A 13,665-nucleotide genomic window follows, 5' to 3' on the forward strand; every position below is an offset into this window, starting at 1 on the left:
AAAATCTGAGTCACATTTTTGAATGCACAGTAAAATGATTGCTGTAAAATTTTAGTTTTTCTCCTTTTTTTTACTTGAGCTAGCTTTGATTTGAATCTATTTGTAATTTTCAGTTGAAATTGGTGGCACTACATGTTTTTACCAGTAATGTATGTACTACACTCATACTTCTTTTATTTATTCGTTTTATTATTGTCACAATAAATGTAAATCTTAAGAAATAAGTAGTTTGCAATGCGATGAAATTTTTTTATAAACAATTTTTCCACCATTCCTGATGTATCATTACATTTTTCAATGCAACTGATTAATTAATATATTTTCTGGAAGGACAAAATTAGCGATAAAACTTGCAATCACCAATGCTTTATCAAAAATATTCAAGAAAATTCTTTAAAATGATAAGACTAAGGGGAAGAAGTAACGTTTATTTTTTAGCAGTCACCAGTCATTGAGGTGATGAATGAAATCAAGCCCACTTTTCAAAAGGTATAACCTTCGGAATAAAACATATAAATTGAACTCCCAGCAGTTAGAAACACCGCTTCTGATTTATTTTGAACGAGAAAAGAATATTACGGTAATGTACGCCGTTATTCAAACGAAAACAATGTTTTCAATTATTGGGATGGAAGCGGGTCTTGGTTTGAGAGAGAAAAAAAAATACTATACTTCATCTTTTGAAACTAAGGAATTTTAAATAGCAATAAATTTCTTACTAGATTATTTATTTTTTCAATTTCTTTCTCCATGCTGCAAGTTTTGTTTTATAAATTTCGTCTGAATTATGCTTCACAAACAACGTGTTGCCCCAGGTGACAACGACAACCAAACCGGAAGTTGCCGGAAGTATGTTGTTTGGTTACTATTGCCAACAAAAATGGTTATTGTAATTGTTTCTGCTTTGTTTTCCCCATGGTTTTCCCTGTGCCATTATTTTGCTGAAATCTGCTAGAAACCATCAAATTTCTTAAAAAATTTAGTATTTCTTGAGCTTTGTGGGTGAGTTTTTAGTTATATAATATTAAGCAATGAATTTTATATGCACAACAGATATGAGGCTTTGCGATATTTATCATAACTATTTTCCCTATTCGTAGGGGAAAACGGAAAAACATTTATCCTGAATAAAGGGAAAATTTTTTGCTTCGCGGACGCGAAATTGGACGTGGATTTCTGACAATTTTGGATAAGTTTTGGTAATACACATATTTAATTAATTTATGCTAATAATTTAAAGAATCTGATTCAGACAAGCCGTTCGTTTAAAATTTTGTTTGTTGTTTTCGATTTCTTGTGTTGAATGACAATTGCAAATCCCTTGTCAGATGTTTTGAAATAGGTTAGATAGCAATATTTTGAAAAATATTGAATTAGGAAATATATTTAAAGCACATTACAGTAATATAATATGTTCTATGTGTGTGTTGGGGCGGGGGGGGGGGGGAATCATTCAGATTGTATATTGCTGAAATTTTTATTTGTTTAACTAAAGTAGTTTTAAATTTTTTTTATAGGTTTTTGAACGAAAATAATCCACTCTTCTGAACAAATTGTACCGTAATCATGTGAGTTGCATTAAATTACTTGACTTATATTTGAGTGAAGAATATTTGATGATGAGATTTTTTCCCCTTTTTGTACCATAAAGTCTTTTTAATGTGATGTATGAGACATATTTTATACTTGAGATCGAATATAGTTTTTAGCTGTTTTATTTCACTCTTCATAATAGTGCTCTTTTCAGTCAGTTAAATTTAAAATTTGATGAATTTACAGGAACCTTTACTAATAACATTAAATTATCATTAAACCTCTTGATCTTTTTGTCATTTAGTCCTTTTTTTTACTACTGCTCCTCTTTTTTCACTTGTTATGTTGCATTTGAAACCTGTTTTACCTTGCCACTGCAGAGTATTAACAGTTAACAAAATAAATTTAAAAGCTTAATGAAATCTATAAGTTCTACTTCTGGATCTTTACAATCTGTGCTGGGCCACAAGGATGAATCCAGAAGTTGTTCAAGGAGGGGGCAGTTGATTTTTTAAGTTACCTCTTAATATGTATATGATTTACCCATGTGTGGGGGAAGGGGGCTGCCGCTACATTTTTATCTGACATAACTGAAGTATAGATATTTATCCAAGGAGGTCCCCCAACCTAATTCCTTTCTTTTCCATTGAGAGAGGTGTTCTAAAATTGTGTGCTAGAAATTTAATTTCGTAGTAATCCCAGAGAATGTTCCAATTTCTAAATCTTCTGCCTCTAACATGATTGAAAATCGTCTAAAATTGCCCTTTTTTAGATTTCAGTTTCGAAAAATTACTGGAGTAATGTCACTAAACTCATTCCTGCTCCTAATAACACTACCTGAGATGCCTACAATTGTGGTTTTAAAACTAAAATTTTGCTTTGTGAAGTGAACCAACTTGCCACAGTCCCGGGGTTCCCACATTACAAAAACAACTTCTATTACAATTTTAATGTTAAATATTATCCAACATTTGTACCAAACAAATGTTTTGTGATTAGAATCAAAAACCAAAGTTTAAAGATCAATATAATTAAAATTGACCAACATCTACTGTTACACTTTTTCAAGAATCAGCACAATTTGTGTTTTTAGCAACTTCACTATTGCTAATACTGGAGTATTGCTTTTTTAATTGTTCTAAAAGTTTTTGTAGGCTTTTCTAAAAGTAAACCAACATACCCCAGGTTCTTGGTCTAAAAAAAGTTGTCTGATTTTTTCTTTACAACAAAAAACAAACGGCTAATACTTAAAAACTAAAAGAACTTATTTTAGGAGAGGAATTCAATTTATTGCTTCATTCTTCATGAAAACCATTTAAAAAATAAAGTTGCTTAGTTATGAAAGTTAATCAATCAAAAATAGCACTGCCAAAATAACAAAATAAGTTTCTGAAATTTGGTCTAAATAACTACCATGTGATTTCATTATAGAAATTGTAGAACTATAAGTGCTGCTTTTGTTGGTCGTAAAAAAAAAAGGTATTAAAATTATGAAGGCGGTCTAACGAGTCCCAATTTCCCCTATTTTATGGGGTATTGACTGATCTGGTAGTCCCGAATTTCAGTATATTTCCAGTGTGACATTTGAAAAATTTCCTATATAAAATACCAGTACATATGTATATAAGGCATGTCAGATGTCATTTAGTACATTAATATTAGGGCCATTAAGCAAAAATATAAGATCTTTCGTGCCATACATGACCGATCATACATTTAATTAATTAAATGCAATTATTTAAGCTGGAAATGAACAAAATTTTGTTGCTTAAAAATGTATGGTTCCTGAAGCAAAAAATGTTGCCTTTTTAAATTGAATTAACAGAAAATTTAACTTACCTTTAAAAATGCAATTTAAAAAGTTTTGGCTTAAAAACATCTTCTTCCTAACATATCCCCCCCCCCCTTTAAAATTTATCCAGAAATTTCAGTTTACCGAAGATGATCCGGTATTGATCACTTCAGATAACCAAGGTTCTGCTATAAAAGTTAAATTGTTGGTAAAATTTGCGTTAAAACTTATCATTTTTAATAATAAATTCAAGACTGAAGAAATCAACATATCACTTGGTCTGTTCTAACAGGAGGCCACCTTCAAACTGGTACCCCCCACCCCCTTAAAGCTTGGGTGCACCTCCCCTAAATATCCCACAGAACCCCCTCCCCTGTAATATCAAAAACCTCTCCCCAAAAATGAGAAAAATACCCCTCAAAACAACCCCTAAAAAACTTCAATGGCACAGCCTGCGGCATGCCCCCCCCCAGGTGGGCACCCCTCACATATATGATGAAGAAATAGCCATAACAGTTGATTCTATTATTGTAACTATTGAACAATGAGGTAGTACTGCTGTTGTTTAGACTCTATAAACAATAATTCAAACAATACTCAAACCTGACAAATATGTGGAGTCCGTAACATGTTCATAAACGTGCAGTTCTTTAGTAAATATTTCCGGAAAAAATATTTTTTACCTTTTCAAAAATTATTTTGGTGCTTAAGTGTATTATAGATAAACTGAGTCATAGTAGAAAACCTTCATTAGGTAAGAATAGTTATTACTTTCACAGAAAATTGGAAGATAGTTTAAGCAAAAATTTCCATGTCGTTTGAGTGTAGAGTCCGTAACATGCTATATATCTTCCTATATCTTTAAAAAAATTCAATACAAATCTAAACTTTTCTCAATTCTATGACATAAGTACACATAGGACTAATCATTTACAAAAAGTTTAACTTTACTATTTGCACTAATTATGAGTAGGAGGCTAAAACATCCTTATGAAGTGTAGAGTCCGTAACAGCCAAATACTGTGAAATGCCCCTTAACGTGATGGTTTTTTACCGTTATTCTATCCAAACATTCTGTCAATATGTATATTCAATCACTTAACCCTTATTTTATATTGTTTAAAACAATTTTAAAACCTTATTCTAGGTCAAAGGTCACATTCAAGATTACGCTTACATCAGACCCAAAACTACCTTTTAAAGTGTAAGTATAATCTTTGCCATTTTGTGTTATATTTTTGTATGAAAATAAAAAGAGTATCTTTATGCTGAAAGTATAAATAATTGAAACAACATCATAAAAGTACAAAATTTGTAAAATATTGCAGACATGTCGGCGTAAAGCTTGCCAGCAGAAAAGTGTAGTGTTAAGACCTCTTAGACCTAACAACAACACATGTTCAAACCTGACTCCAGCCAGTAGGTTTTTAAGATGCCGAAAGTCAACAGTGTCCATGTCTTATGATTAGGCCGCTTGTGCGAGGGGGCAAGGGGGCAACTGCCCCCTGATTTCCAAAAGTAAAGGGGCATTGCCTTTCCACTTTTCCGAGTTCAAAATTAAGAAACGATCAAAGAAGATAGTATTAATCGATTGACGTGTTTAAAGGCAGAAGAATTGATATAATAAGTCTGTTCTATATGTTTTGCATGTTATTTTATAAAAATTATGAACTTACTTTGAATTGGAAAGATGCAGTCTACTGTGACCAGCTGTCCCGAATTTTAGGGAAAGTCATTTAATCAGTAATGAGGTTGAAATCCAATAGTTTTGCCACATTTTCCAAAAAAAAAAAAGGCAACTTTATGGGTGTGGTCGACCTAACGTCCCACATCTTCTTTAACCCACCATTTTTTTGAAGCACCAGCTACCTTTGTTATGCATCATGCAAAAGATCCCTGAGTACTCTTGGCAGAATCAAATTTTTAGTACAGTTTCACATCGAAGAGAGTCTAGGTACCTCCATCTGGTGGGGAAATGAGGAGTCAAAATTCTCCTGGTAATGGCATCCACCGATAGTGGTGCTGCATGAAAGAAAAGATGCTATATTGAAAGACTTTTAAAAAAATGATGACTGATTTAGCAGTGAGTTACTGCCTCTAAGCCAGGGCTAAGGTTTTAGATTTACATGTGATATACCAGTCAGTCCGGTTATCACATCCAGGGACTGCAGTTTTGTTCTTATTAGAACTCATCAATCTCTCTCAATATTGATAAGTTCTAATAAGAACGAAACTGCAGTCTCTGGATGTGATTACTGGGCTGTATGGTATATTGCATGATTACTGATGTTTTATGTATGTATTTTTTACTCTTGCAGTTTAAGTGTGCCTGAAAATACCCCTTTTACTGCTGTACTGAAATTTGCTGCTGAAGAGGTATTTATTCAATTCGTTTTTAACATTTCAAAAGTTATTCTGATACATTGAAAAAATATGGTGTACAGTTTTTTTCATACTCAAAATGAATGAATAGTTTTTTTTTTGATGTTCCGAATCTATCAGGAAGAAAAAAAAAACGGTGTCTACCCACCTGAAAAACCTGGAAATGTCAGGGAAGTTTACCTTTGGATGCAGAAAACCTGGATTTTTTAAATATTTTTTAAAAATTATAACCAGTTTCGAAAAGATTTATTTTCCTTTTTTGCAGTTTAGTAAAATAAATTTAGTCAGAAATGTATAAACTTGAAATTACTGAAAGACAATACTTCTTTCTGTTGCCGATTATGTTTAGTGGACTGTAATAAATGGTTGATGAACCTTGACTCAATAGAATTTTGCTAATGAACTTTTAATAAACTTCACAACACAAAATTATGTACACTAATTTACATTTAAATGGTAATGGAATGTGGGCTTCAAATGGAAACATATCAATGCCTACGTCTGAAATGCCTCCTCTCTGAGACGTTCATCAACTGCCCGAGTGGCAAGCTCGCGCATGCGCAAACACTTTCCTTCAACCCCACCTTTTGTTTATTAGTAGTTCTCTCACACACCACAATCTCCCCTGAGGCGAAGACCCTGCCAAAGTTGAATGCTTCACATACCCTTCCTCCCTCCAATCAAATATAAATGTGAAAGCACCCAGAATTTTAATGTTAAGAATTATTAGTCAAATGAGGCAGTGAGAAGCAAAGGAATGTAAGTGGCAAAATTAAAAATTTAGGGTTAACCAGTACAAATGTAGGTGAACCTCTCCTCTGTCTTGGGGCAAGAGATGGTACTAGTAGCCCTGGTAGGTGCTGTTTTACAGCATGCTTTATAAAAACTTTTTCAATGAAAGTTTACCTAGGATCTGATCTTTAAACACGTTTTACTCAATACTTTAAAATGTCCACTTACAGCCCTTTTCTTCCGTCTACCTCAAATGTTGTGATAAATGTTGTGGTTTTAACATATGGTTTGGCTATTTTTAGTCTTGGTATCAATTAGGGTTTGAATTTTTTTTCACAGTCAAAGGAATTTTTAAAACTAGAACTCCTTGAAGTAACTGATTACATTTTACTTTTACACAAAACCTTGTTCAAATCTATCAGTCTGGGTTTTCGTAGCTTTCAAACAATCAAACAAATGCTCAAACATTCACTCACAGATGTATGGATATATTTTAAAATGTAGGGGTAATTATGAAGAAAATATATATTTCCATATTTGATTGCAATTCATGATCCAGAAGTTTCAGCATATCCACTGTAGTTCATGAGTCTGGTCTCACCATTCATGCTTGTAATTTATGTTTCCTCTTATTAGGTAACCACGCAAATAGTGTAATAATGATATTTTTTTTTAAACAGAGGTGCCCACAGGGGAGGATTATGGTGAAAGTTGCGCTATCTAAATTGGGGGGGGGGATTATTTAATTTATTTATTTAAATTTTTATTGATTTATTTTTAATTTAAATTATTTATTTTATTTTATTTTTTCCTGTTTATATTTTATTTCTTTTATTTATTTAGTTTGTGTGAGTGTGTTATTGGTATAGCACAGAACTTTCTTATAAAATATGAATAATAATTATAAATAAATAAATAAAAATATTTAAAAAAAATAAAATAAATAAAAAAGAGAGCTAAAAAATAAAAAAGGGTTGAGAAAAATTGGGTGGGGTGGGGGGATGGGCACCCCTGTTTTTAAATAAGTAGAAATTAAAAGACCATATTGTGATAAATTTTTGATACAAAAATAATTTGCCCTCGTTCACTTATTATCGAGATATAAGGCCCTGATGTCTGCCGAAATTTCAAGAAAAGGTCCAAATTTAAAGATGTGGTGAGAAATTGAGCACACAATTTCACCATCTGCATCCATCTACAAATCATGTGAAAGATGTCCTCCTATTCTCACGGAAACTCGCTAAATTTGTCGACTTATCTTAAAATTTTGGCAGACTTTTAAGACCTCATATTTCGATAACGGGAACATAAAGGCAAAAAATTTATGTGCCCAGAAACATGTTTATTAGCAACGCTTTTTTAATTGCCTCTTTTTAAAATTTTTTCATTATTATACTATCATGTGGTTTCCTGATAAGAAGAAATTACTATAAATAGAGCAGTAACTAAACTTTATTATTATTATTTTTTTTAATTTCAATTCCTTTATGAAGGAAGGAAGCAAAGAAAAGGAAAATGAGTTATAATTTTAATTGTGAAGATATAATTTTACTTTGGGAATATTTCAACTTTCTGAACTGGGACCACAATTACCCCTGAAAATTAATCCATATTCCTTTCCTTCAAGTTTATAAATGTATCTTAATTCAATTATTGATCGGCTATAGAGTAATAACGTTATTTACATGATTTATTTAAAATAAGGATCATTGTAAGATTAAATGTCCTTTTTTTTATTTTAACAGTTCAAAGTTACTCCTGAGACAAGTGCAATTATAACAGATGGTGGCATAGGAATAAATCCTTCTCAAACTGCTGGTATGTCATTTGTATTTTTTCTTGTTTTAATGTGATACATATATATTTCAATTATAAAATGCAATTATTACATTTTTATGCCTGTACAAATGTATTTTTTTTTAACCTAGAAAGATTGAAAGACCTGTGTTATGCTTTCTGTTATTTGTTGTTAAGTAATTTTGATAATAATGAATGGAATGCAATGCAACTTTTTCACGTTCCATAATGCAATTTTATTTTAATGCTGATTAAATTGTGTAAGGCAGTGAGAAGCAAAGGAATGTGTCAAAATTAAAAATTTCGATATAACCAGCGCAGATGGTAGGTGAGTCTCTCCTCTTTTCGGTGCGAGAGATAGTACTAGTAGTCCTAGTAGGTTGCTGCTATTCAGAATGATTTAGAAAGACTTTTCAATGAAAGCCTACCTAGGACAGGAACTTTAACACTAGAAAGACGACATTTTCCGTATACCTAGAAAGACTAGCAGCGGTCATTTGACCGCTATACTTAAAAATGTGAAAATGATTTATTTTTGGGATTTTTAATCATAGAAAAGATTTGTTTCGATGCATCATAAATTTATTTAACAATTTAATCATAATATAACCTGTAAATTAGTCTGAGACAGCTTTTTTTAAATTTAATTTTATGTTCTATCAAGGGAGAAGCATATATACAGTAAGTAAATGATACTGCGGAAGATTAAGTTTGTACAAAATAGAGGACATTTTATAAGCATGTAATCACTAACAAGTATTTTCAACTATTCATGTGATTCATTTCTTAAATGCATAAATATTGTAATATACTTACATTACTCTTCTTTACAATATTTACAAATAATCATCTTTATCACTTTCCATCTACATGAGCCGCATTTTTTTTTTTTTTTTTTTTTTTGCAATCAGAACAAATAGTCATAGTTTTATTTTCGCATTATTTCATTTGACATCGTTTTTGTTTTTTCTCTCAGGTAGAAACTTTATCATCTTTTTGTGCAATGCTAGGTTTCGAAAAATTATCGCAATCAACCGATGAAAGTATATTATTTTCATCGCTAGGAATGTATTCTTCCTCAGATAATTCAGAATACGCATCCAAACCAGAATCAATTTCAGGCAAATCCTGCAAAAGTTGCAGGGATTCATTTTCTGATAAGTTTTGCTTTCCAACGGTCCTTCGCAAAATCATAAACAGAATAATTAGACTGGAGCTTTCAAGAACATCGAAGGAAACAAACACCTATGTTTCAAGCCAAACACATGTTTTGGTGCACAAAATAATTCCAGCACAAGTTTTTAGAATCCACCTGTTATAAATTAATCCTTTTTCGAAACTAAAAGAATATTATGTGTCTGGTCCCATGCTTTTCAAAGTCGCCTTTCTCAACTTTGCCCCCTGCTATAACAGCAGAAAAAAAAGAAGCACGTGACCAACAGGTGTTTCGCATTTTCCTAATGCTTCAAAGAACTGCACCTGACCAGCAGACACTACTCAAATCCACTAATTACAAAAGAATGCTATTCATCCTGACAACTAACAAAAAATCCATAGTGCACATATCTGATAAGAGAAAAGTGAACGAAACCAGAAGCATAAATAATGGCGGTCAAAATGACTGCCGTCAGTCTTTCTAGTTATAAACACTTATAGCGACTGTAATAATGGGCCTAAAGAAATAAAATTTACTTTTGTGAGATCTTAATAAAGAGTTAGGAAAAGTCAATAAAGGGAAAAGAGTTTGAAAATAAAACGCAGCAAATGTGAGCGTTTGAAAATCGCTTGCGGTCAAAATGACCGCCTCCGTCTTTCTAGTGTTAAACGGGTTTTACTCAAAACTTGAAAATGTCCAACATCCCTTTGCTTCTTACTTCCTGGTCTATATTAGCTTCATAAGAGCATAAATTTTGAACTTTAGGCCTTTGACATGAGATGCTAATGAATGTACCGTATATACTCGCGTATAAGTCGAGAAATTTATTACAAAATATGATGTTTTAAGTTCGGGGGTCGACTTATGCGAGGCAGAATTTCTCCCTGATTTTTTCTTAGAAAAAAACATTTGAAAACGTGAACATTTTCCCCGATTTTAGTCCATCCCTTTTAAACAGATGCTTAAGAAGTAAATACTTAAACATTCTGCTATGATTTTACATGGTCTGACTGAAAAAAAGAATATATAATTACAGTAAACGACCAACTTATGGAAAAATGTGGGGATGGCCGTATTCACAAATTTTCCCGATAGTCGCAACTCATTTTTCATAAATAATATAATATGGCTACAGCATAAAATTTTATTGCTATAAAATCAAAATAATCAAATACCTTACAAAATCGAACCCTTTACAAAAATCGCAATCGCATATGTGAATTCTTTTGGTGCAAAAGCATAAAAATCGGATGTTTTTTAACATAAAAATGTTCATTAATTTCATTTCCCTCCTTTTTATAATGTTTAAATTCAAAATGAGCTGCAAAATGCTCCCGTTTTTTCCAAATATAAATTTAATTAGGGATTTACTAGTTTAAATAGGAATTTGTGCACCGGTTTTCGATTTTTTCCCCCCGATTTTTCTAATAAAAGTAGGGGGGGGGGGGTTCCACTTATATGCAAGTACAGTTGGCTCTCTGTTTAACGACTTTCAAGGGACCACAAAAAATCGTCCTTAAATAGAATGCTTTTAATACTATAGTGGACCATCTGGGACCGTGAAAAGCCGTTGTTAAATAAAGAAAGTCATTAAATAGAGCGTCGTTAAGCAGAGATCCAACTGTATATACGGTAGGTCGTTTGTGTAAAGCTAATTATGTGTGACAAAAATCTTGGTCTTTGCTTGTGAAGTCATTGATTTTCACTCTACAAATGTATCTTTACATTATTCATGTTACTGTGACTTAAGTACTTTAGTTGGTAAGGAGAAGAATAGTTGGTACGATATCTTTTAACCAGGCATGGATAGAGAAGGGGGGGGGGGATATGTCGATTTGACCCTGTTAAGCTACCAAATACAGTTGGCTCTCTGTTTAACGACGCTCTATTTAACGACTTTCTCTATTTAACGACGGCTCTTCACGGTCCCAGATGGTCCACTATAATGTTAAAAGCATTCTATTTAAGGACGCTTTCTACTTAAGGACGATTTTTTGTGGTCCCCTGAAAGTCATTAAACAGAGAGCCTACTGTATTACCTAAAACTGCATTTTGGTGACTTATATTTTGAAAAATTCTCTTTGCCCTTCTATTTGTGCTCAAAAATTGTACTTTGACCCCTCTTTCCGATAATGACCCCTCCCCCCCCCCCAGAACCAGAAGCTGGATCCCCCCTTGCTTGTAACTTTGCGATCATACCAAAAGTGGTCCAATCAGGGTGTGGAAGATTCTTCGAGTTTTAGATAGATTTTCTTTTCTTTCTTTTTCTTTTTTTTTTTTTTAAAAACTTGTTTGGCAGTAAGATAATTTTTTTTACAAAAATTGCTATATCACTATTATAATGAATTATCATTTTAGTAAATGATGCAAAATATATAGCTTTAGAGATTGCTCCAGATTGAAATTTTCGTTTACTCAAAAGAAAGACTTAAGGGGGGAGGAGGATAGATTTTAGTTGAAATTGATGTTTTCAATTTCATTTTTAAAGCTCCTTAAGAAAAAAACTATTGATTATTTAAATGTACTCTTACTCAAAAAAAAATTTTCTAAAGTTTTTTTTATTGCTGCTTTCATTTTCAATTTATTAAAATATTAACTCATTACCCTTAATGTTATTCCATTTTACTTTTAAGTTCATGCAACAGCCTTGTAGTTGTTGTTTTTATTATCTATTTTGCATGACTTTTATTCTATACTTTTGAATTTATTTATTTAGTATTACCATCAAGTAATCAATTATATTATTTATTTCAGGTGATGTGTTTTTAAAGTATGGGTCTGAGTTAAGGTTGATTCCTAGAGACAGAGTAGGAAAATAACATTCCAAGACAGAATAGTTGCTTTTGTGTACATAAAAATATTTAATATATATAAAGATTTTTTAATGAACTTCTGAAAATGTTTAATTCAGTTTTTTTCATTTATTGACTTCAAGTTTTAAAACTAAGTGCTATAAAAAGTATTTATCAAATTATCTTTAAAGTAAAAGTTCGTCAAATATATTGACGGGAGACTTCCCTGTATAAGATGTAATTGCTCATGTTTTGCAGTATTATTTGTAAGATTAAAAAACATTATTTATGTCTATCACATTTTTCCTAATAAAGCTGTGTTTCAGTTGTATCATACGATTTTGACATAAAACTGAATAAATACCTTTCTTTGATCATTGCACAAAAATTGCAGATTACTGCTGTGTTTTGGGGTTACAAAAAAAACCCGTTTTCAATGCAAAATAAGTGAGCTTATGGATGAAAAGACACTCGACAAAAGCAGAGAGGCAGATAAGCAAGCAGCTTAAAAAGTAAAAATAGCGGTTTAACCGAATACCAATGAGAAAATTAAAAACCAATAAGGAACAAATACAAATGTGACGACCAGCAACAGGCTCTGGGCCCAGCTAGGCTGGTCCTAGTCAATTAATTAGTCCCCAATGAAGATCAATGGCCCTCTTAAAGCTATCCACTCCCTTGCTCATTACCGCCTCTTCCGGTAAGCTATTCCAAGTGCCCACGACCCTACTAAAGTAGTAGTTTTTCCTGATTTCCAAGTTAGCCTGAGATTTGAATGGATTAAAACAATGACCCCCTCGTCCTGCTTTCGGTGCAAAAATTTAATCCATTTAAATCTTTCATTTTGATAAATTTAAACAACTGAATCATGTCCCCTCTGATCCTCCTTTGCTCCAGGCTATACATATTAAGCCTATTAAGGCTGGTATCATAAAAGTACCCTTACTAATCTAGTTACCCTTCTTTGAACCCTTTCCAATACAGAAATATCTTTCTTCAGATGAGGCGACCAAAACTGAACAGCATACTCCAAATGGGGTCTTACTAAACTCCTATATAAAGGCAGAAGAACCTTCTTAGATTTGTTTGAAATAGATCTATTGATAAACCCAAGCATTCTGTTGGCTTTGTTACTAGCAATACTGCACTGTTGACTAAACTTGAAGTCCTGATTTATTAGGTGGTTGCCTCTCATTTCAGGCCTTCCTGCCCAGGGCTGCAGAATTGGGCTGATTTTGGGGTAAAGGAGTCAGAGTTGAGAGTCACAGGCTTTAAAATTCATGGAGCCAGAGTTGGTAATTTTGTCCACAACTCTTCCAGAGTCAGAGGCGAACTGATTAAGTTCAGAGGCTCTAAAATTCAAAGACTCTAAGTTGAAAAGTCGGTCATTTTCCCTCTGACTCTGCAGCCCTTGATCCTGCCAACTGTAGGAAAACCCCCCTCTCTACGAAACGTGAATGTCGCAAAAAGCAATTTGAGCA

General features: G+C 32.6%; 2 protein-coding genes across 2 annotated transcripts in view; one reads left to right on the top strand and one right to left on the bottom strand.

Annotated features, from left to right (window-relative positions):
- Positions 1–837, bottom strand: part of LOC129225317 (arginine--tRNA ligase, cytoplasmic-like) — a 59,298-nt gene extending 58,461 nt beyond the window's left edge. Inside the window, exon 1 of the mRNA XM_054859909.1 lies at positions 720–837. Coding sequence (XP_054715884.1) covers positions 720–752 — 33 coding nt within the window. The 5' untranslated portion in view covers positions 753–837. The remainder of the gene's footprint in view (positions 1–719) is intronic.
- Positions 838–1,108: 271 nt separating this feature from the next.
- LOC129224535 (ubiquitin-fold modifier 1) lies at positions 1,109–12,482 on the top strand. Its single transcript, XM_054859007.1, has 6 exons — positions 1,109–1,199; positions 1,518–1,568; positions 4,473–4,529; positions 5,644–5,701; positions 8,185–8,257; positions 12,147–12,482. Coding segments are annotated over exons 2-6 (255 nt in total). The 5' UTR covers positions 1,109–1,199; positions 1,518–1,566; the 3' UTR covers positions 12,212–12,482.
- The last annotated feature ends 1,183 nt before the right edge of the window (positions 12,483–13,665 follow it).

The sequence above is a fragment of the Uloborus diversus genome, chromosome 6 (genome assembly GCF_026930045.1).
Source record: "Uloborus diversus isolate 005 chromosome 6, Udiv.v.3.1, whole genome shotgun sequence".
Taxonomy (NCBI): domain Eukaryota; kingdom Metazoa; phylum Arthropoda; class Arachnida; order Araneae; family Uloboridae; genus Uloborus; species Uloborus diversus.

Coding starts and splice junctions, on each gene's coding strand:
- LOC129224535 (XM_054859007.1), top strand. Junction 5,702..8,184: donor TGAAATTTGCTGCTGAAGAG/GTATTTATTCAA, acceptor TTATTTTAACAG/TTCAAAGTTACTCCTGAGAC. Junction 8,258..12,146: donor AAATCCTTCTCAAACTGCTG/GTATGTCATTTG, acceptor TATTTATTTCAG/GTGATGTGTTTTTAAAGTAT.